Source organism: Amyelois transitella, chromosome 10, assembly GCF_032362555.1.
Source record: "Amyelois transitella isolate CPQ chromosome 10, ilAmyTran1.1, whole genome shotgun sequence".
NCBI lineage: Eukaryota > Metazoa > Arthropoda > Insecta > Lepidoptera > Pyralidae > Amyelois > Amyelois transitella.
In genome coordinates this window covers 7,786,089-7,810,508 of record NC_083513.1, presented here as the reverse complement: position 1 = coordinate 7,810,508, position 24,420 = coordinate 7,786,089, and the positions used below count along the sequence as shown (strand labels likewise).

The 24,420-nt window shown below is 35.0% G+C and overlaps 3 protein-coding genes across 3 annotated transcripts in view; 2 read left to right on the top strand and 1 right to left on the bottom strand.

Annotated features, from left to right (window-relative positions):
• LOC106136367 (suppressor of lurcher protein 1) overlaps nucleotides 1-24,420 on the bottom strand; it is a 208,658-nt gene that overhangs the window by 87,246 nt on the left and 96,992 nt on the right. The window contains exon 4 of the mRNA XM_060946265.1: nucleotides 21,611-21,837. Coding sequence (XP_060802248.1) covers nucleotides 21,611-21,837 — 227 coding nt within the window. The remainder of the gene's footprint in view (nucleotides 1-21,610; nucleotides 21,838-24,420) is intronic.
• Nucleotides 209-1,309, top strand: LOC106136406 (uncharacterized). Its single transcript, XM_013336950.2, has 3 exons — nucleotides 209-327; nucleotides 604-795; nucleotides 1,151-1,309. The coding sequence occupies exons 1-3, from the start codon at nucleotides 280-282 to the stop codon at nucleotides 1,199-1,201; spliced, it is 291 nt and encodes a 96-aa protein (XP_013192404.2). The 5' UTR covers nucleotides 209-279; the 3' UTR covers nucleotides 1,202-1,309.
• LOC132902203 (uncharacterized) lies at nucleotides 11,517-12,924 on the top strand. The gene is made up of 3 exons (XM_060946330.1): nucleotides 11,517-11,627; nucleotides 12,316-12,483; nucleotides 12,765-12,924. The coding sequence occupies exons 1-3, from the start codon at nucleotides 11,583-11,585 to the stop codon at nucleotides 12,786-12,788; spliced, it is 237 nt and encodes a 78-aa protein (XP_060802313.1). The 5' UTR covers nucleotides 11,517-11,582; the 3' UTR covers nucleotides 12,789-12,924.

The following is a 24,420-nucleotide window of genomic DNA, read 5'->3' as shown; positions in this document are numbered from 1 at the left end:
TCTCGTAACATGTTTTGTTACTTAGATGCTGGAAATTAAACTCTCATTATGTGTTACTTAGAAGAATAATTTAATGGAATAGGATGGGATTTTTAAATAAGAATTTTTGTGAAATTCTTATTTGTCTAATTCCGAAAATTCCAATTGACATTCAAACAGACGAACAGTTCTGTTTCATATAGAAATTTGACAGGTAACTACTCGATACTTAAAAGAGAAGCAAATAATGGTTCAGCAGTGAATAAGGATCTCTCGGCCGTGGCAAATTGTTGCATTAAAATGTTCGTGAAAATTGGTATTATTTGTTTCGTGTTGGCGATTGTTGACGTAAGCAACATTACAATATTATTACAGTGAAATATATTTTCTATTATTATGTCATACTTTTATAATTATTTCTGGGAATTTACGTGGTTGCTGTATTTCGTTGACTTTAAATTAATAACAATAAATTATAGTCAAAGTCATCAAAAATTTACTCAACTTACTTGACCGTTATTATAGTTATTACTAATTTAAACCGTTATTACATTAAAAATTGTGAAATCTTTTTACAGCTATTTTTTATGCATTTTTATACGGGAAGTAATTCTTATATTTCAGATAGAGGCATTCGTCAAAAGAGATGCTCCTACTACTCAGCCCAATATTTTCGAGTCTTTCCAAAAGAATATAGACGACGTCAAGAAATGTTTAGACCAAGTTTTTGCGAAATCGGCTGATGAAGTCAATACCAAGCAACTACAGCCACTGTTTAATGTGATTGGGGATCAAGTGAATAGAGTTTCTAAAGCTGTAAGTATTAAATGAATTGTTATAGGTAAATATGGTTTTTCATTCTCATTTTTGCGTGTCAATTTGTATAAGGGGGTCCACCCATCTATATAGGAAACAAACAAACATAGGTTATCAAGTACATCATAGAGAGCTCATATTTATTTTAGATTTTTTTATCAAGTAGCCATTAAATCAACTGATTCCAAATAATTACAATAACATCCAATTTCTACATTGACAGTTTCAAAAGTGGTCACAGTCCATTGGGTACTTTTACTTCTGGAGGCAAATGTACTCAAAGCCTTTTGTTGGTTTAAAATATATATGTTTAAATATACCAGTGTTTTGATTTCAAAAATATTTTACTTTTCAGATAGAAGATTTGACAGCACCGATAAGTACCAAGTCACCGTTAGATAGTTAACTTTACAATGATGAAAATGCTGTGACTAAACTTGAACTAAATATGTATTCCATTAAATGTAAGGAGTTGTTTTTTTAAATTTAATGTAGTAAAATCTAGGTACATATTTGTTTTATTTTAATAACTGACTTTGAGTCATAAAACTATTGCCTCTGTTTATCTCGATACTTTACCAGGTATACACATTTGTAATTCGAATGAATCTATGATATGTTTTTTTAGGTTATTTTATCATTTCTGTACCATTCACTAGTAGTCCCTGCTGGACTGCTTGCTCAGTTAATTACTTAGCTTCTAGTGGATAAACTTATATAACTTTTGTATCAACCATTAATTAAGGATATGATGCAACATACGTTTTTTAACTTACACATGAAAAGCATCTTTGTGCTTCTTCATTAAGTAGAGGATCTCGAGACAAGTTGCAAGGTCTGGGGATGGATCCCCTTAAGTGAAGTCCTCTTAAGAAGTTAGCAGATAACTATTATTCTATAAAGACCGAGTTTGGGCTTTTGTCCTGCTATATATGTACCTTCCTTAAAGAAGATATAAGATCTTGCTTAAGATGAAAATACACCAAAACGTGCCCTCTAAGTTTCCTGGTGGGTGGAATGTGTGATCCCGTGTCCCAACCGGAAAACATACTTCGGACAAGTTTGAACATGCCTAAGGTTTTCCTTATCCAACTTTCCCGTATTTATCTCAATAGTGAAGGGAATAACAGTTAAAATTGTCAAAATAAAGTTTTCCTTGCATATGAATATATTGTTTAAGTTATATTTTGTTTAATCACGACCGTTTTTTTTTTCAGTCAATTAATAAAACGTCATATACTTAGCAGGTCAGTTTTGATTTTATTCATCGTCAACTTCCGTTCAATTATTAAATTTCTTAATAAGATGTGTTTTTATTTATGGTCCCTTCGTATTTCTTGAATTAATTAGTAGTTTTGTCGTAAAAAACACGACGTCACACGGACAGCGACACAAATTATTTATTAATATGTATATGAATCAAAAAATTGATTCCTTAAAAAAATAGGGCGCAATAATATCTTTTTTCTAAGAAATAAAATAAAAAAAGGTTTATATAGCCAATTGGACTCGCATTGATAACAATTTTACTTGCCGATCTCTGTTTATGTAACAGATGTTTGGTCCTAAGCAAATAATGGTCCACTAATTAAGCGGGTTATAGCCGCAGTTTTCAAAAAAAACCAAAATCTTTTTAACTATTTAATAATGAACTAAAGAATTACATATATTAATTTAAAATTACTACAATGTTAAATTATAACAATACAAGTGAGACCGAACCGATGTGAGGATACGGAATGAGTTCTCTGAAGTTGCCGGGCGGTCGGACGATGGACGTTGCGCAACCCGTTCCCATGCAGCGACAACGGTGGCCGGAGTACTCGGAACCGCGGGTGCTGCGTCATGACTTCACATAGCTGAAGTATTCGTGACATCTCCCCCCGTAGAACAGCGACTATTGAAGACTTTGGTCAAGAAAGGAGCTGGATGTTGAGCAGGATCTATTCTGGTGCTATTTATAGTAGCATTCATTTCATGCATTTCATTTTGTCCCAATGCGATAGTGTTAGCAGTCATTGCAATTCGATTGGCACGGTACTTGCGATATATTAGGACAATAATTAGTGCAGTTGCACCGAGTAACACAGTGTAGATTGGTATCGTAGTATGGTATAACCCATTGTCATTGGTGCTGTTTATAGATATAGGTGGTTGCAAAGAGATCTTCGTGCTGACAGCGTGTAGCTCATTGAGATTGATAGAGTTCAGCTTGAATGCAGGTGATGGTTGTAGGCTTGGCAAATCTTCAGGAATGTCGATAATTTTTAGTGCTTGTCCTTTCAGGTGATCATCCGCATTCGTGATTGTAAAATCAGTGGTTGCTAGATAACAACTGTGCGGGACGACAGCTAGGTAGCTGCCTTGTAATTCCTTATATAGGTCTTGTCCACAAGATAGATGAACTTTAACAGGGCGTGGAAAGCTAATAGCGTAGTGTCTGTTGTCTAATTCTTCGAATGCTGGTCTTTGAAGTGTGATCATAGTTGGTTTGCAGGTCTCTGATTTCTTCTGAGTAGTTATGAGTTGCTGGATGCAATCCGGGGATGATTGACTTTGCATGTTGTAGTCTTGTTCACAAAGATACCACTTATGGGTCTTCGGACATTCTGTCTCTATGTACCTGAAGTCTTTCTCGTATATTGCTAAGAAACGGGAAGGTGGAACTAGGATTTCAGAGTGATTATTTGGGATAATAGACAATTTATATAAATCATACGTTTCAGAAAGGACAATAGGAAATTTATAGACTATAATAATTTCATTTTGTAAGTAGTAGGATCCGACTTTAATAATGTTATAATATTCTCTCGAATCTATGTCCATAATTCTACTAGATCCATATAAATTCCGTAATTTATCTATTAGTTCATGTAAAGATTTTAGACTTAAAATAGAGTGGTGCATGGTGCGGGCTCTTATAAAAGCTAAAACGTTTTGCAACTTAACTAGCTCTTGTGCAATATAATCAACGTTATCTCCTAAAATAAGAAACATTTGTGCTAGATGTGCATATTTAACTAAATCGTTATCCCTAGTGGCATCCGATTGACTAATCTTAGAAAAAGTTCTTCTATCCTATTCTGATTACTAGTTATACTTTCTATTATTTTACCATAACGGGCCATCCAGTCCTTAGTAAGGCTGACATGACTATTGTATTCCATAGCAATTTTATTCTCATTGTCTTCTAGAACTTTAATAGCTTTGTTATATCGTAAAGCATCAGTATAATCTAAGTTACCGGTGATGCTTTTCACCACAGATCCAAGCCCATCAATTAGTCCTCTTTTTACGCGGTTAGTTTCAAATGTTTCTAACTGATCAGAGACACTTTGAAGCTTATTTCTTAAATAAATGACATGAGGCTCAAATAACGATAGGGTTTTGTTATTTAGTTCAGGACTCATACTAGTTATCTGACTCTTTACTGAATTTACTTTTTCTTGTAATTCTAGAAGATTTATGCTCTGAATAAAAGAATGATGATGAGATGTTAGCTTAGTGGGACCCAACTTGAAGGGCAGTATACCGGGGCTACCTCCAAGGTTTTCAAGTTTTATCTCCTGTGTGAGGGCTGTGCGAAGAAGAAGCACCTGAAGCATCAGGAGGATCCTGCAACAAATTTGCACTCCTTGGTAATTTTTTTAATCTAGATTTAGCAACGGGACCACTTTTCTTACGGGTGTATATATGAATAGGAAGATTAGTCATGACTTTATCAAGTGTATAGCGTGGGGCCAGTTTTTGTCTAGACGCCATCGGATTTTTCACAAAAATCTGCTGGTCTGGGGAATAATTGACTTCTGCTTCACGGGATTTATTATGTCTATTAGTTATCTCTGCGCGAGATGAGACACCAGCTTCATGAATTAAATCATAGACTATCTTCATTCTATTCTTATGATTGGTAATGTATTGTTGTAACAAATGAGCAGATAGATCGATGTTAATGGGGTCTCGAGGGTCAAAGTGCCCAGTGATTAACTCTATTGGTTTACATTTAGTAAAACTATGTATACTATGGTTGTAACCTAGAAGGGCGTATGGCATTAAATTAATAGTAGATTCATTCTTATGCTGGATTTTTAAAATACGGAGATGTTCAAGGATTGTTGAGTGGAACCTTTCCACTATACCATTTTCATTTGGAGTATGGGGTGCTATCCTATGATGCTGAATTTTATGTAGTTTTACAAATTCTGAAACTAACTGATTTGTGAATTCCGGCCCATTATCAGAAACTAGTGTTATAGGTATACCATGGTGAGTAGAAAACTTTAGTAATGCTTGAACTACGCTTACCGCAGTACCATCTCTCAAGTAATAGACCTGAGCATATTTGGAAAAGGCGTCTATTATCGTCATAAATTTTTCATTTTGTATAGATAAAAGATCTACGTGAACTAATTCAAAAGGTTTGCTAGCAGGAGGGACTACACAGAATTTTTGTTGTACTGGATTTCGATCGTACTTAGCTTGCCCACATATTGTGCAATCATTAATAAATTTAGTTATGTGTTCGCGCATTTTTGGCCAATAGTACTTGTGAGATAGTGCTAAAAAGCATTCGTTTATACCGCGATGGTTCGTCTTTCCATCATGGTACTTACTGATAATTTCTTGTTGCTTAAGGTATTCTCTAACATTTTCTACTTCTCTTTTAGCTAAAACAAGGTTCATAGCTGAATTTTTGAAGGTATTTTGTATTATAGGTATTATAGAATACATAGCTGTAGGTGGATGAATTAATAGGCCAGTTTTAATTTTAGGGTGAACGTATTCACGTATAGCGTTTATGACGTCTTCCTGAAGGTTGGACTCTGAAATTTGTATAGAAAATCTAGAATGCGTATCAAATGGTTTGGTAGCGACTGTTTTAGCTTTAATATCGTTAACCACAGTAAGAACCATTTGTCTAGTGAATTTATTTAAGGGGTCATCTGTGATCGGGACTTCCAAGATGGGAGCTTCTGCATCTGTATGAGCTGTGAGAGTTTCAGAACCAGCAATTTCCGGTACTGTTACTGTATCAGGTCCATCGAGAGGGTCTTGTTCCGATGGGTTAACAGCTATTGAGCTAGCGATCTCATTATTAATCTCAACGCGAGATAATGCATCTGCGTTAGTGTTGCGTGTTCCTGGTTTATATGCAACTGTGAAATCGTATTCACTCAATTTTAAACGCCATCTTGTAAGTCTCGAGTTGGGCTCTTTTAGATTCATTACCCATTGTAAAGGCTTATGATCAGTTAAAATTTTAAATTTTCGTCCAAATAGATAAGGTCTAAAATACTTAGTTGCCCAAACTATAGCCAATAGTTCTTTTTCTATAGTACTGTAATTTAGTTCACTTGAGTTCAATGTGCGTGAAGCATATGAAATTGGTTTATCGGACCCTATTGGGCCTTGTGATAGAATCGCGCCTATTGCGACATTAGAGGCATCAGTCGTTAGCAAGAATTCCTTATTAAAATCGGGGTACTGAAGAATGGGGTCATTTGTTAATAGGGTTTTACAGTGTTCAAAACAACGTGTATAATTTTGATCTAAAGTAATTTTGCTACCTTTTTTTAGGCACTGAGTTAGGGGCTTTGTGACACGAGCAAAATCAGGGATGAATTTCCTATAATACCCTAGTAAACCGAGAAAACGCTTGATTTCAGTAGTAGTCTTAGGCAAGGGATATTTAGCTATGGCTTCTATTTTACTAGGATTAGGTTTCACACCATCTGCGCTAATAACATGACCAAGAAACTCAGTCTCCAACTTCAAAAATTCGGACTTGTCAAGCTGAATTTTGAAATTAGAGTCTCGTAGTTTTTTGAACACTTTTTCTAGATTTACCATGTGCTCCTGGAGGGAAGTACTATACACTATTATATCATCTAAATATACTAGGCACACATCGTTTTGAAGATCTCTGAGCACATTATCCATCACCCTTTGAAAGGTTGATGGCGAATTTTTCAATCCCATGGGCATCCTCAAGAATTCGTAATGCCCATTTTCAACGTTAAATGCAGTTTTATGGATATCCTGAGGGTTCATTTCAACTTGATAGAAACCACTAGCCAAATCTAAGGTAGTAAAATATTGGCACTTGCCTAGCTTATCCAATACATCGGTTATATTTGGGATAGGGTACTTGTCATCAATTGTTTTCTCGTTAACTTTCCTGAAATCTACTACTAATCGCCATTTGGTCTTGCCTGAAGCATCGGCCTTTTTGGGAACAACCCAAATGGGTGAGCTCCAAGCGGACTCAGATGGACGTATGATATTCTGCTCTAACATTTTAGTTATCTGATCTTTAACTTCTTGTCTATGCACAAAGGGATATCTATAACTCTTAGTATATATAGGAGCCTCATCCGTGGTTTTAATGCTGTGTTTTATCTTATTAGTGAACGTTAAAGGTTCACCTTCTAGGTAGAATACATCGGCATAACGCTCACATAACGCTCTTAAATTAGCTAGTTCTTCAGGATTTAAATGTTCAGTACGGAGTTTAGGTAAAACTAGTTCGGCGCGTTTAGCTATTTCAGTATAATCGTTACTAGTAAACTCAACATTAAATAATTCTATTGACACGGGACGATCCATAGAGAAAATGACGTCATTACCTGTTGGATTAGTGACCTCAACCCAACCACGACTATCTTTTACTTCAGTTAAGCAATCCGATATTAAACAGTTACACATAATTTGGTTAGACACTAATACGTCACCATCTTTAGCGTTAATTGGTACTCTTACTAATTTTGATGACTGAGCCGGGATTATATCTTCATAAAGATTAACATTACGCGAATCATATAATTTTATAGGTATATTAGCATTCTTAGTAGATAATATATTGTTCTTTAAATCTATATTAGACTCCCAACTATTAAGTAAATCTAGTCCTATCAGGCCGTCAAAGAATTGATGGAAGTCGTAAACAAATAGGGTAATGTTATCTTGTTCATTAAATTCCGAAAAACACGGTAATGTAATGGAATAGTTATTTTTACTAGTCGCATGAATACTGGTCACTTCGAAAGGTTCATAGTTTAATGGGATGTTGCCAAAATACTTTTCTATCGCTAAAGGACTTATAAAAGATTGATTAGCACCAGTGTCTATTAGTAATTTAAGTGGGGGTTCATTAATCTGGACATAAGCAAGTTGCCTTTGGGTTTGGAGATTAACTTCTATTTTGGCTTTTCGGATTTGGGGACCTTCGGAAAATTTTCATCATTTGCAGAAATCGGATTAGAGCTTATTTCTTCGACAATGGTAGATTCGGCATAGTTAGGGTGTTCATAATTATCGGCAAGGTAATATTCAGGCTGATACTCGTAATCATTGTACATAGCATCATAGTAATAGTCATTGTTATAGAGTTGTTCATAATCTAAGACATCAAACGCATTATCAAATTCATTGAAATTGACTTCACGAGACTTGAAATAATTTGAGGGTGGCGGATTACCTGATTTACGCCAGTCATGCCCTGATGGTGGTAATGGTTTAGTGGCAAAGTGACTGACTCCACTCATAGGACGCGGAAAGTTATTAGCATTAGATTGCTGTGGTTGCGGTTTAGGGGGCAACCGGAACATATTACTCTGGGCCCTATAATTTGGAGGGGGCGCGCGGAAAATCTGTTGAGTACGGCTAGGACCAGCAAAGGGAGTTTGATTAGGCCTCCAGCCCTGAAACTGATATGAAGGCGGGACCTGCCTTGATGGACCGGGCGCATTAAACGGATTATTTTGTTGTTTAGGCATTTGAAATCCTTGGTTTCCAAAAGGTTTAGGCATAGTTAAATTATTCAAAGGTAAATTAAATTGTCTAGGCTGGTGTGATTGCCAATCGTTCTTACTTAAACCTCCTGAGTTGCGCTGTTGTAAATAGAGAGTATTAAGCTCATCCTGTACAAACTCTAATGCTTTCTCCATGCTCTCAGGTCTCATGCAACGAATTCTAGCTCCTAATGGATCTTTAAGGCCTCGTAAATAACACTGGAGAGTTAGTTTTTGATATAATTTACGTTTAGCTTCAATAGTAGTCTCGATAGTTTCATGTAGATTTATGTAGGTCATTATAGTACTAAAGAGGCTTTGACAACGCTCATAAAATTCTTGGGGACTGCTTGACCCTTGAGTCTGTAGTGATAAGTCATTGTAAAGGGCTGTTTCATCGCGATGGTCTGCAAAGTTATTAATAAGAGCCTGTCTAATGCTACTCCAATTTTCTGGTATGCCACTAGAGTTAATAAGCCTAGCAGCTTGTCCTGTGACTTTATTTAATATTCCATTGATAAGCGCTGAGTTCGTTAGCTCATGACCGGGCGCTACACTAAAATGTTTAACTACTAGTTGATCGCATAAGTTAAGAAACCGTGTAAGTATGTATGGATTTCCATCAAATTCTGGTAATAACCTCAAGGATTTATAAATAATATCTACTCCGTCATTAGCCATGGTTTCACTAATATTAATATTCCTATGCCCGTCTAGCAAATTTATTCTATTAGCACTTCTCCTACTAGGACTAACACTTCTAGATTCGCGAGGATGAAAGATGTTTGAACCGGGCATTAAACGATAGCAAATAATTATATATAACGAAACTAAAGCGTAAAACTACACACAAAAAATATAAAAGGATTATTCTATGGGATAATCTATTAGGAATAGGAATTAGCAAATACTTGAAAGATTCAAAGTACTTACAGCATGATTCTGGTATCTTTGATGATCGATGTCTGGATCACTGCAGCTTCCTCCCGCACGTAGATATCAAAGTCACGCAGCGGCTATGCGGAGCCGACAGAATTCGATTTTAGAGTCCTTTCGCGCCACGCACTGCGTATATTTTGACTATCCTACCGACTGCGCCAATTAAGCGGGTTATAGCCGCAGTTTTCAAAAAAAACCAAAATCTTTTTAACTATTTAATAATGAACTAAAGAATTACATATATTAATTTAAAATTACTACAATGTTAAATTATAACAATACAAGTGAGACCGAACCGATGTGAGGATACGGAATGAGTTCTCTGAAGTTGCCGGGCGGTCGGACGATGGACGTTGCGCAACCCGTTCCCATGCAGCGACAACGGTGGCCGGAGTACTCGGAACCGCGGGTGCTGCGTCATGACTTCACATAGCTGAAGTATTCGTGACACACTACTTCTCTAATAGAGGATTTATGTTTTCTCAGTTTATTTTATGAAACTTCATGTTATTTTGTTTGGTTGAGGTCGGGGGTTAGATGTTTTTACTTCTATGTTAACTCATATCAAAAAGTGTGAATTATTACTAGCCTAACTTAGCCTTGAAGGTTAGGTTAGGCCCGCTATAAATGTCCATTAAAATAATGTTATTTTAATGTCCAAGCTTTATTACTGAAAAACTTTATGAAAATCAGTATCGTAGATTTTGCGAGAAAGAGTCAAAAGCATACATCCACACATCCTGAAAACCTTTCGCATTTATTATATAAGTAGAATAGGATATTAGTAGGCAGTAGGAGTAGGAAGTAAATGTCAGCATTTAAAGATCAGGGTGAGATCAAATCGCCCAGCCCCAGTCTTGTTTATGACCAATGTATTCTTTTTTCAGATTATATTATATTATTCGTAAAGTTATACATACATATAATCACGTCTTAAACCTAACCTAGCCTACTGTCTTGAAAATACTAAATGGCCACGTTCAGCTATTTGGCTTAATGATGGAATTGAGATTAAAATAGTAACAGGTTGCTAGCCCATCGACCCACAAGAAGAATCCAAAGTTTATGAGCATTTCTTTAGTCGCCTTTTACGACATCCATGCGGAAAATATGGAGTGGTCCTATTCTTAAGTGCCGAGAACCACATGGCACTTCATAAATATATACATACATACATATGATCACGTCTTTATCCATTACGGGGTAGACCAACAAGAGCCAACAGTCTTGAAAAGACTGATAGGCCACGTTCAGCTGTTTGGCTTAATGATAGAATTGAAATATATCTTTATTATTTATCCTGTTTTTGATTAAGCATGTCTTTTGATTGCAAGATAAATGCAAGATGTAGATTATCTAACTACCCAGATTGATATATAACATCTATCTATATGTAATAAAAGTTTGTAATAAATTGCGTAAAAAACTGAAATACAGACAGATCTCAAGGTCTGACTGACTCGTAAAAGATAAAAGTGTGACGTCAAATTATGATAAATTTACTAGTGAAGAAAAAGATATATATTTGAACTTAATTCATGCACAACGATAACAAAATTTAACAAGCTGTCATATCTCCGGTTGAGAATTTTTTTTGTCATTTATTGTTATTTTATTTGTCACCGTTAATGTTATCGCTAATGTTAAATATGATTTAAACTATATTCAAACTATACGTTTAATAGTAAACTGTGTATATAGTTGTACGTCAAATTTAATTCATCTTTTACTAATAGTGCCAAAACCTGCCTAAAACCCTATGGTGCCATTCACACTAACTGACAAATTGAAATTTGATAGAGTATTTTAAATTTGCAAAATTCAACCATATCTGTTGATAACTTTATAGTTTATCTATAAAACACTAACCACCAGGAACACTCATTGGACATCGCAAACGGCAATTGATCAATTATCTCATGATCTATGACCTGCGTTGATAGCAGAAAACAAACAAACCTATCCCGTGCAAAGTCTATAGATATAGAGAATTTCTGCGTAACGAATTCAGTTTCGCATCTGCTTTCAACTTGTGAAGTCGATTTGAAGTCAATAATCATGAACAAGTTGCTCATTGTTCTTTTGGCCGTGTGCCTTGTCAGCGTGAGTATTTGATACAATATTTTGAATTGTATGTAAATATGTATATTTATTTTCATCAAAAGATTGTGTAATATTGTAATATAATTCTATCATTAAGCCAAATATCTGAACGTGGCCATTCAGTCTTTTTAAGACTGTTGGCTCTATCTAGTCCGCAAGGGATATAGACGTTTCCATATGTATGTATGAATTGTGTAATAATCTCTGTTACGATTCTTCTAATTTAGAGTTTGTTTCCACAAACCGATTAAAGCTGCATGTTATTAAAAGCTGATGGTGACTTTCTCATGAAAGAGACGGTTCGTGTAGACAATGACATTCGTTTCTTAAAAGGGCTCGAGGTTCTGTCTTCCACTTACGAGATAAAAACGTGTGTTAATATTTGAGAAATTAATCCTTCAAATGGATTATTACCTCCCTTGTGCAATATACTCGTATGTGATAAACTTTAACATGGACAGTATGACTTTCATCAGCCAACTAGCCACTACAAAAGATTTTAATTTAAGCGGACGTATTGGGAATATACGGATGCCAAATTTAAACGTGTGTTGATAAATATATCAGTTATAGTCTTCGCAAATATATGATCAAAGTAAAACTATAAAGCATCCGTTCTTTCTAACTTGTTCTCACTTAATTTTATGAATCTAGTAAAAATAACTTAAAATATTTATTCATTATCCAGGTTCATGCTTTCGTCAAACGCGATGCTGATAAACCTCTGGACTTGCAAGGCGTCTCGAAGGACTTCCAAGATAAACTGTCAGAACTAGGAAAGCAGTTGGAAACTACTTTCGACCCCGAGAAGATAAAGAAGGGAGTCAATGACCTGATTGACGGTTTTAATAAAGCGGTAAGTTATTTTTGCAAAAACTTTGTTGATTATGACGGTGATTTGGATTGAAGGTAGAAAAATTCATCATACATTATACATACATAAATATAATGTCTTTATCCCTAACGGGGTAGACAGAGCCAACAATCATAAGAATGCTGTAAGACCAAGTTCAGCTGCATATTGTAGCCTATCACCTAAATGAGTCCCAAATTATTAGTCTAAGGAAAAAGTTGAAAATCTAAAAGATTACAAATGGTATTGAGGGTTTGATTATTAATAAATATTTTTTGTTTCAGTTCAAAGAAAATAAGGCAGCCTAAAATTCAAGGTACTCAAAGCGGTAAGGCTCCTTATAGTTAAACAAATCAGCAAGTTCATCAAAATGCATCGGCAACAATAAAACCGCCTCTACAATAATTTGTTATATTATTTAATAAAATTCATTATAGATATTAATTTTTGTTTGATTCTTTTTAAAAAATATAGAAGATATTTGAAAATGAAGCAAATCACATGTTATGAAATGACACGATCTTCGCTGATGGCAAGTTGAAAATTATAATTTTTACAAATATTTTTTTAAAACACAGATACATACCTACGTTAATATTTCACAAAAGAAAAAGTATAACTGAAAAAATATTGATTAAAAAATTAATTGATTGTCATCTCATTAACTTAATTAATGTACTGATAAACTGACATAAATTATATAAGTTGTTGTTAACGACAGAAAGATAAGGACTAAGAAATGATTAATTAGTGAATATTGATGTAATGAGTTTGTGTTTGACCATGTATTTACAAATTGGTTTAGCCTATTTAACAGCATAGTTAAGCGGAACTAAGATAAGTATTTAAATTTTGGGATTTCTAATCTTTGAGTTAGTATTGTTTTGGTTTTAATGTCGTGAAGTTGTAGAAGAAAAAAAATAACAATGAACAAACTGGTAATCTTACTTCTGGTCGTGTGCCTCGTCAGTGTAAGTATTTTATCAAATATTTTATACATTAAACTAGCTGTTCCAGCCCACAAACGTGTTTGCATTTTGTGGATATGAAAAATAAATGTTGGCCGATTCTCAGACCTACTAAATATGCTCACAAAAGCATCACTTTTTCTTATTTCCGTGGTTGTTGTAAAAGATTTACATGAAGATAAGTGAAACATTAATCTTATTTCGGTTCCCTATCATAAAATATTAGTTTGTTTTTAAACCGCAATTTGGATAGGTATTCATTACTATTATCCATACATATAATAAAACTGTAACTCAACTTTGTCTGTACATTGAAGATATTTAAGAAAAAAATTTATAAGGGGTCTTTTTAGGGTCAATAGAAGCCAAAACAATTTTTTTTAGAATTTTTGTCTGTCTGTCTGTCTGTCCGTCTGTCTGTCTGTATGTTTGTACGCGCATCACGCAAAATCTACCGAACGGATCTGAACGAAATTCGGCACAGATATAGTTAGTAACCTGGATTAGAATATAGGCTACTTTTTATCCTGAAATTCTATCCCAAGGGGATGAAATAGGGGGTGCAAGTTTGTATGGAACTTCGTCATTTTTGATTTGAATCGATATAAAAAGCTATAAATAATTATACATACATACATACATATGGTCACGTCTATATCCCTTGCGGGGTAGACAGAGCCAACAGTCTTAAAAAGGCTGAATGGCCACGTTCAGCTTTTTGGCTTAATTCCATATTCCATATTCCATATACATATAATAAAACTGTAACTCAACATTGTCTGTACATTGAAGATATTTAAGAAAAATAATTATAAGGGGTCTTTTTAGGGTCAATAGAAGCCAAAACAATTTTGGATGGCGCCTCATGAGAATTTAAGAAATAACACGATTGTAGCCGCCGGCAAAATTTTTAATTAATTAATTTTTAATTAAGTAATTTTAGTTTCGCCAGTACTTACCGTTTCACCACATCTTTAAGAAGATTTTTTTTTATGTATGAGAAGATTTTTTTATGTAGGTAGTTTGACGCACCCCGCATCGGCGACGGTTGCCATGTTCCTCAAGATTAGCAGGAATAACACACATATAGCAACGTCAGTACTTACCGTTTCACCATTGATTTAGTTCCCGTGGTTTAGATATTTATTTTTTGACCACCCGATACGAGATGGCGCCACATGAGAATTTAAGAAATAACGCGATTGTAGCCGCTGGCAAATTATTTAATTAATTAAAAATTCTTTTTTCATTGGTTTAGTTTCCATGGTTAAGACATTTACTTATTTGTAGAAAATAACAGGGAATCGCATTATGGGTGGTACCACTGTATTATTTTGTGGTGATTTCCGCCAGACTCTACCCGTAATAAGCCGAGGTACTAGAGCTGATGAAGTAAGCGCATGTCTCAAACGATCCATACTCTGGCCTCAGGTTAGGAAATTAAGTCTAACACGTAATACGTTAGGTGGTAACCCTCGAGCGCAAGAATTCTCAAATGTGTTATTTAAAATCGGTAATGGTACGTTGCCTGAATCGAACGGATTGGTGACTCTGCCAGAGAACCTCTGTCAAGTAGTCACTTCGGTGAAGGAACTTATCCATTTCGTTTATGGAGAACTATCTCAAATAATTCATCACGAGGATTCTTGGATATGCGAGCGAGCAATCCTAACACCCAAAAATGAGCAACCAGCTGCTAATAATTTAAGTATTTTGGAAAAAAAATTATATACCAATCCATAAATACAGTTTTAGATAGTACCGATGCTACAACTTATCCGGTAGAGTTCCTTAATTCACTTTCGGCATCTGGACTGCCCGCGCATACAATTGCACTAAAAGTAGGCATTCCAATTATGTTGCTACGCAACTTAACTGTAATGGGACTCGCCTTAAAGTGGTGTCGCTTCATAACAATATTATAGAAGCTAAAATTCTTACTGGTTGTGCAGCTGGTGAAATTGTTTTTATACCGCGCATTCCCCTCATTCCCAACAACTTTCCATTTCAATTTAAGCGTGTACAGTTTCCAGTGGCTATATGTTTCGCGATGACAATTAACATATCGCAAAGTCTTGGAGCAGCCGGAGTCGACCTCAGGACGAATTGCTTCTCCCACGGACAGCTCTACGTCGCTTGCTCGCGGGTCACCAGCTGTGACAGTTTATTTGTGATGTCTCCAATGGGCAAGACAGCAAATGTTGTATACAAAGAGATACTTTAACTTTCCATTATTATACTTACCTTTTTTTGTCTTTAGAATTTATTCGTTTTTTAACAGCTGCGCCCCCGGGACTTTGCTTTTGTAGGAAAAATAAATTATGTTCTATTCCAGGCATTATTCTTCCCGTGTACGTAAGTTTCATCAAAATCTATCCAGTTGAATTTGCATGATTGAATAGCATCCTCAAACACGCACTCACGTAGGCACATCTATTTTTTTGCATAATATTAGTTTATGTCAATGCAAGGCTCTTAATCTAAGCAATCTTTTTATGGAAGCGAAATTAACGCAGGCGAAGCCGCGGGCAAAAGCTAGTCGTTAATAATTCAGACCATTCTATTAACGAATTCAAAAATGTATTCATTATAATGGGATATTTTAATGCATATCTTTTGATTTCAAAACATTGGTTAACGTCGTATAAGTTATTTAAAATTATTTAATGCAGACGTAGTGGCAACAAACTGCAACTAAACAGTGGTTAAATGTATTTTTATAATCTAATAAAATGATTGAACGATTGACTGAAATATCAATGCACATTTCAAACCACTGGAGCTAGGTTTAACATTAAGGATCTTATAAGGTCTAGGGGTGCACTAGGAGACGATATTCCGAAATTCCTACGGGATCTAAAGTTAAAGAGATTTTTGCATTACGCGGGCGAAGCCTCTAGTATTTGTACACAATTATTCCACAGGTCCACGCCTTCGTAAGGCGTGACGCTCCTACGGAAAAGCCCTCGGACTTGGAGGATCTTCGAAAGCAGATAGAGGACACCCTCAAGGTGTTAGGAGACAAAATCAAGTCCACTGTCGACTTGGAGAAGATACAACAGTTTGGAAACGAACTGGTGGATGGAGCACAGAAAACAGTATGTTCCTTAACATAATTCTTTTTCTTTCTTCTTTCTTTCTTTAGAGAAGAATCAGGGGTGCGCCCTTTGACCATGAGTCTGGACTGTATAAGTCAGGTTTGTAAAAGTCATTATAATTTACTGAGAGCATTGGTGATAGAGTGATTGAGGTATAAGAGTCGTTAGCAATGGGTTCAACCAGGAACGAAATGTAGTACGGCGATGTAAAGTAAGTCATGTTTAGGATATGAAACCTGTACATTCTCACATCTAAAAGCGTAATCCTGATCTAAATTGGTTAGTTTCAGTTATAGCGAATGGCAGGAGAAATGTCAGAATGATGATAACCAAATAATGACCATTCGCAATATCAGAATAGTAAGGGAATTCAGCATTGGTCGTATTTCAATTTATTTTTCTTTTTGAAATAAATACAACTTTAATTTTTGTTTCAGCTCAAACAAATAACAGAAAAACATGCATCTACAGTTTCACCGTGAAGTTGAGAAATATTTCTATATAATGTTTAAAATTTTTACTCATTACAACGTATTCCGTTTGGAAAATCAGATAACATATTGAATAAATTTTATAAAAGTAAATTACGATTTTTATTCACAAACTTTAATAATTTACTTTCAAAGTGAAACATATACTATACAATGAGGCAGATTTCCATAAAGCTTCTGAATAAGACGAAATTTTTTTATGAAAATCAGATCTGAATCTGATCTAAAGTTACTCGTATCACGTTACAAACATGCATACATACAAAAAAGCTTTTTGTCCTATGTTGATTTGTAGACTTCACTCGTATCAGAGTCACATCAGATTACACATCATCCCCTTGTATGCCCAAGAATGGGCCCAGTTTATGTCAAGAATACTGCCTATATACTAATCTCTATGCTAGTTATCACGAATGGTATTTTGTTTACAACATTTTATCACTTAGGTTAAAGTTCAATGCCGCGGCTTTGAAATTTATTGCAAATTGTGAGTCGTAGGTCGTGACAGTGATGATAAGGGAAAATCGTATCCGCAAATTGCAAACTTTATCAGTACTAAGTTACTTTTAAAATACTAATAATAAACTTGTACAGTTTCCTCTCATCATAATGCCGGTATCACTCACCCGATTTCATCCCTCAGTCATTATCAGTGAGTGGCAAAACAAACTCACACTTTCGTTGTTATTTTAGTATGTGTGTGTACACATACTAAAATAACAACGATTATTAAATCGTGAAATTTACGTGTAAGGGAATTATCCCTTTAAAACAAATTTCAATGTACGGGATATACAGAGACCAATCCACCAGACACGAATTTTAATGATGGAATGTGATTCAAAGATTGAATGAATGATCGTCGTTCGGTGACGTGATGATTCGTCCGAGGTAAAATAAAGGTACGTTACTTATGTGCACGTCTAATACCTGTATTATTTATATGTTTTTGTTTATATGTTTTTGTTCCTTTTCAGAACAACATTGAAACAATATATTAAAAGCAAAACATTTTTAAATTTTCTTAAACTAAATCAATAAAACTATAATCTCTCTAATGTTAGAAGCAAGGAGGAGCTTGTTGTGTGTTTTTCTTTAAAATCTTCAAAATATTTCAAATTTCTACTCAATCTTCTTTATTTTTTGTTTATTAGTATCCCAAGATCTAAGACCTCCTTCTCACCTAATAGAATATTCCGTTTGGTGGCAACTTGTGGCGACTTCTGCCTTTAATATGCATAGAAGCAGGTGGCCGATAAGTCCCGACAAAGCCTGGCCTGATCCTATTTGAAACTCCTCCGGCTCGTTCCGACTGGGTTGAGAATTTTCCCAGATTTACACCCAGTCCACCTTCGTTAATGTTACCGAATTTTTCCTGCACTATAAATATTGCATGAGAGTGTTTCTAACTTTTGTTTTAATGCATGTGTATTTGTTTCTATAAGTAAAATAATAAAGTGTTAAGATTCTTCGTAAAAATTATATACTTAATATATGATCCGCTACCAAATAAATCCGAACACTCTTCGCATATAAACATAGTACAAAAACTATTCCTTTAGAAAGTGTTGCCTAAAAAGTGAGTGGGTCTTTTAATAAATAGTAACTATTAAGTCTTTACATAAAAATGTGAACTGAAGTTAAGTAAATTGTTAGTTATGAAAATTTAAATATTTAGAACACTTCGGCATAATTGTAAATGAGTGGTCAACGTACAAAAAGTGCAAATATTTCGTCAAAATAACTGGCAAAGCGACAGCACTATCGATAGATACATTATTAGTAATGTCCCTTATATCGACATCTACATAAACACAACACCACCCGCAGAGAAAAACACGTAATTTATCATCTAAAAATAAGTCTTCCATCCTGAAAAACAACTGCGTATTTGACAAACGTCGAAATATGATAAATATAATACATAAAAAGGACGAAACAATAAAAAGGGCCGCAGAGGATAACGCTCTTACATCACTCACAGTCTTGCGGCAGCTCTGTTTGGTCCACAGAGTACTGAACGAAGGATTGCCAGAGGTCCACCCTGATAATCTGATTAAAAATTGCTCTGTGGTTGGTCGCATGTGTGATATTTCCACATTACTAGAAATGAGACCAACATGAAGAACATATTAAATACCTGACTCAATTTCGATACTTGTTGCACATTCAGCTGCTTAAATAATGTTGTTTCCCATCACTACAATTTCCTTCATCGTAAGGGAGTAACAGCATCAATACTATACATCACGTCACCTGTAAGAGGTGCGGGATAGTCAGATCTAATAGTCAAAGATACGAAGGCATTGTTTCGCTAGATGATATAATTGGAGAATTCAAGGCCAGATAGTTACAGGTGGTCAACTTGCCGCCTAAAAGAATGTCATTTTTAAGCCTGACTGTTGATTAATATTTTTATATATAGCATTTGGTACATGATATGTTTTTCCTTCGCGACCAAACCAGTGAAGCATATATTGCCGTGTGGATTTCGGCACCAATAGAAAGAAGAATTGGACCACTCCATCTCTCTCATCATCATTCCATGTAAAAGTTGACTAAAGGATAGGCTTATAAACTTGGTATACATCTTTAGACGATGGGTTAGCCACCTGTCACTATTTGAAGCTTAATTCTATCATTAAACCTATCAGCTAAACGTGGTCAACCAGGCTTTCAAGACTGCTGGCTCTGTCAACCCCACAAGGGATACAGACGTGATTATGTGAATGATTGAATGAACAATTTCGCAACCGTCAACAGTAACTGCGATTCTAATACCGAAATCAAATAAGCCGAGGGCACATGATAGCCATAGTTTATCCGCTTTGTTCTCACATGGCGCTGGAACAAAGGGGCTTCAAATGCGCGTCAGCACATGAAATGTACTTCCTGACACGACTGATCTGATCAAGGACCTTACTACGAGTCTTCAAACGACGATCGCCCGATTATCGGCAGACAATAAATCAAGTCGGCAAAAGTTTCCTTTATCACTCTATTTAGGACTTATCGCCTTCAATCTCAGGAATATTGCCTCACCTTAAAACCATAAAGGGAATGGTTTGAAATCGTTGTCTTTATGGTGCTTGTGGGAACTATTCAAGTATAAGTTCTTGTGAATGAAACTTCATATTTTGTTGTAATTTGGCCTATTATAAAAATAATGCATTGTAGAAGTAAACGGTTTATGAATTTAAAGTACGCGTATTTTTCTTATGATTTACTTTTAAAATGTTTAGTTTTGTATTAAAAGTAAAAACTTACTGTGGTAAAGAAAAGCTTGATTATACTTGAAGTAGCAGAGGTCGATATATAATTTATGGAGTAATACGTAAGCATCTATCGAGTGTCCAATAAATAGAAATTCAGCAATTATCTTCAAACAATAATGCCATTTCTATGGATTTCTTTGACTTTTTTCTGAAGACTTCGACTAGTATATGACTAGTATGGACGAAGCGAAGGAAGTATGCAGAGATCGTGGCAAGTGGAATGATGTACTCTCTGCCCACCCTTCCGGGAAAAAGGCGTGATTAATTTATGTTATGTTTTTATGAAATAACTGAAAAGTTCCACTTAACAATTAAAACGTTTTGGATTTCATTAATTTATTCCATAGTAGACCCCCAGATCGGATTTATTAGAACGAATATCGACGGTTGAATGGTATTTGTCCGATTTAGTATTTTGGCTTCACTGTATTGAAGCGAGGATTCATTATAACAGTATTTATGAATGGATTTTAGATTTGATTGTGAAATATTAAAATTTTGTTTTTAATGTTATTTTTTGTCAATTCGAACTACTAAAAAAGGTTCTTCTAAGGTACCGCCGTTTCATCTACACATGCGCTTTGAAAGCGGTAGAAGTTATTATTAGATTAAAGTAATGTGACGTCAATAATTGATACCTTGTATCCAATTTTGAAAATCAATCTATTCTATTCTATTCTAAAACAAGCAAAAGCTGGTTTCTTCATACAATACGTGTAAATCTTCGTAATTCCGCTTCACATTCGAATATTACCGTATTTGACTTCCCCGAGCTGTACAGTACAATGCAAGCCTTCTGTTTGAATATTGCACGTCAAGTTATTTCTAGTTGGCAACATTATATCGCTCGAGTTGCGAGTGTTTTCGTTAACTGCTGAAACCGTATTTGCTTTAATAATGTGCAACGAATTGTTGGAATATACAATTAACGGTATATCAAGTTACTCTGCATAGGACACTATGACGCGGTTATAGAGACTTATATAGTTGAATCAAAGTAAAACTTATGATAACGTGTTTATGTATGTTGGCAGAGATATAACATACATACTATGTAATATGTAACATGTAATAACCAATAACTGATCCGACAAAGAACATGGAAATATGCTATAGAATGGTATTTGCAATATGTGACTGTAAAACTGCGTAAAAAGCTCCAAAACTTGAGTCTAGGCCCTTGCTAGCACAGGGCTGGCAGCGTCTCGGCTCGACTGCTGTAAAATTCGCCGGTTCAGGCCGAACGAACTCAAGAATTCTATGGCCCGAGTTAGGTAAAAAAAATGGCAAATACTTACGTCTATCGATAAAACTGTAAGTGCCGACGAAGCCAGTAGCATTAGTTTGTTTCGGCCCTGTGTGGAACTCCAGTACTAGAGACGGCCCTGGCGAATACAGGGCCGGCGGCGCGTCGGCTCGGCTGCCGCAGAGTTCGCGGGCCCACGCAGAACGCTCGCTGATCGCCCCGGGAGGCCCTGGGCCCTGAACCTCCCAGTACACCTTCAGGTAGTCCCCTCGGACGCAGCTGTAATAATATATTTTTAAGTTATAACAAAGATGGAAAATCTCATCTTAAGAAATAGGTACTTTTTTTTTTAACAAGTGGGTTACAAATCGATTGATTATCTGGCGTTTGCTATGAACCTCCGAAGGTAATTAATGTACATAATTGCCATCTAATGTCCTTGTAATTATAATAATTAAATTATTTGTAGTTTACGGATTGATAGACTTTATAAAAAAGAACAACTATGCAGTGAAACATAAACTGTTACAATCACAGATAATATTTTACCTAGGTACTAGGTCATCTGTTTACATTCAACGTCCATCAAATTTGTAATATTGAACTAAAGGTTTCTTCAAAAGAGTTAACGAAATTAAACCTAACAATATTCATTATTAAATTTCAATAGACTCTTGAGATTACTTTAAAAATTAAATATTACTAGCACAATGAATAACGGCGTTGATAACTTGTCATTTCTGAACAAAATGCCATTTTAAAGCAGCCATATTTAAAAATAAACAAGCATTAGTGTCATTCTTAAATGGTTTATTGAAAATCGGAAGCTGAGCAGGATAACCGCTCAATTTTATAAAATATAGTCGCAGCTTGCTAAGCCATTTTATGAGAATTCTCGTGGTTCCTAGAAAATTATTCTGGAGGAAATATTTTTATATTGCTAGTAGATAATATATTATTACAAGATTTATTGAATTTACTAGCTGTGCCCGCAACTTCGTCCGCGTGGAATAGTTATTTTGGGCAACATTGAAGCCTTCAAGGAGGAATAATTTTCCCCGTTTTTTTCACATTTTCCATTATTTCTTTGCTCCTTATAGTTGCAGTGTGATGTTATAAAGCCTAAAGCCTTCCTCGATAAATGGTCTATTAAACGCAATTTTTTTTCAATTCAAACAAACAAACTCTTCAGCTTTATAATATTAGTATAGATAAGGAAATGTATAACAGTTGTAAAATGGAACGTGAGAATTATAGTTATATGTAGTGATTAACTTATTAACAAAAGTAATGTTTGAGGAACAGTATGGCTTTATATTGATAACTTGATGACAGAGTATAGAAATATCTTAACTGAAGTAATTTTACATCCATTCATTCATCAAGTGTTTATCCCAAAGCCAACAAATAAATATATCTTATATATAAAATTCTCGTGTCACAATGTTTGTCTACGTACTCCTCCGAAACGGCTTGACCGACTCTCATGAAATTTTGTAAACATATTGAGTAGATCTGAGAATCGGCCAACATCTATTTTTCATATTTCTTTGTCCACACTTAATAATTTTTTTTAACTAGAAATTACTTAAAAAATATTTATATGGCAAAACAATATTTGCCGGGAGAGCTATATATATAATATATATATACGGGACAAATAGTCTTAAAATAACTCAACGGCCACGTTCGGCTACATAGATTTTTTTTCTTGCACACTACAATCCACGCGGGAAGAAAAAGAGAGTATTTAAGTCTATTCCTTTGTTTAGTTGGAAAATCAGTGTCGTTAGAGAAATGAGCCAAACCATTAATTAAAATTATTTTTCCATTTTCATCGCACTCAAAACAGTTTCAATTAACAACAGACACGTCAATAAATAAAGAGAAATTTAATTTAGTTTTACGAGTACGAGTGACATGCAAATTAAGTTGTATTCATGTTGTGACGATTTCATAATATAATTTTAAATTAAAATTGAAATTAATATTTATATAACGTTATTGTAGAATAAACAAAATTTCTGTAAAAGGTAAGTGAATCGATACTGTAAACGTGTTACAGTACTTTTAATAAATCAATTATTTATATTTCGGTAAGTTATTTGTACGCTTACAAGTTGTTTTTGTTAAGCAAAGTTACGAAAGGTATAACTGTTACTCATTTGAAATCTACATAGTTGCGGAAAATTTTCCTATTTATATTTTGGTTATGGTCCGCTAAGACCGAGGAACGCCTTTATCTATTACAACAATTGTTTATTTTCCATAATCGGTTTTGTAATAACAAAATCTCTAAAAATAAAACCGAAAAGAAAAAATAACGCAGAAAATCCCATTACACTCTTCATCAATCTTACGCATGCACGATGCGGGATCTTTTTACACCAAGTCTGTGACTAATGGCATGATAATATCGACTTTTGGCTTTCTATCGATATCACGTATTCTACGCTTCACGAATATATCGATGTTTTTTATGCAATGAATATTCATTTTGCTTTAAGATTATTATCTGGTTTCGGTGAGGTTCGGTGTTACGGTGAGGGAAAACATCGTGAGGAAACCTGCACATTCAGGCAACTGAATGTATACCCATGATCGATCCAACACGAGTTAGGTTTCCCTACAATGGTTGCGGAGGTCAGACGGGACTCGCTTCGTGGAGAAACCTGATCCACCCGATCCAGAATCCATTCAACTAACCGGTACTTACCTTAATTTTTAAGAAGAAATTAAAGGTCGAATTCTTTTTTTTTTGATGATCACGTTATAAAATCTAGCTGCAACGAGAGATGTGCAATAAAGGGTGTTTTATTTATTTTGGAAATATTTCTTTCTTTTGTCCCTTTTCGTAAACAA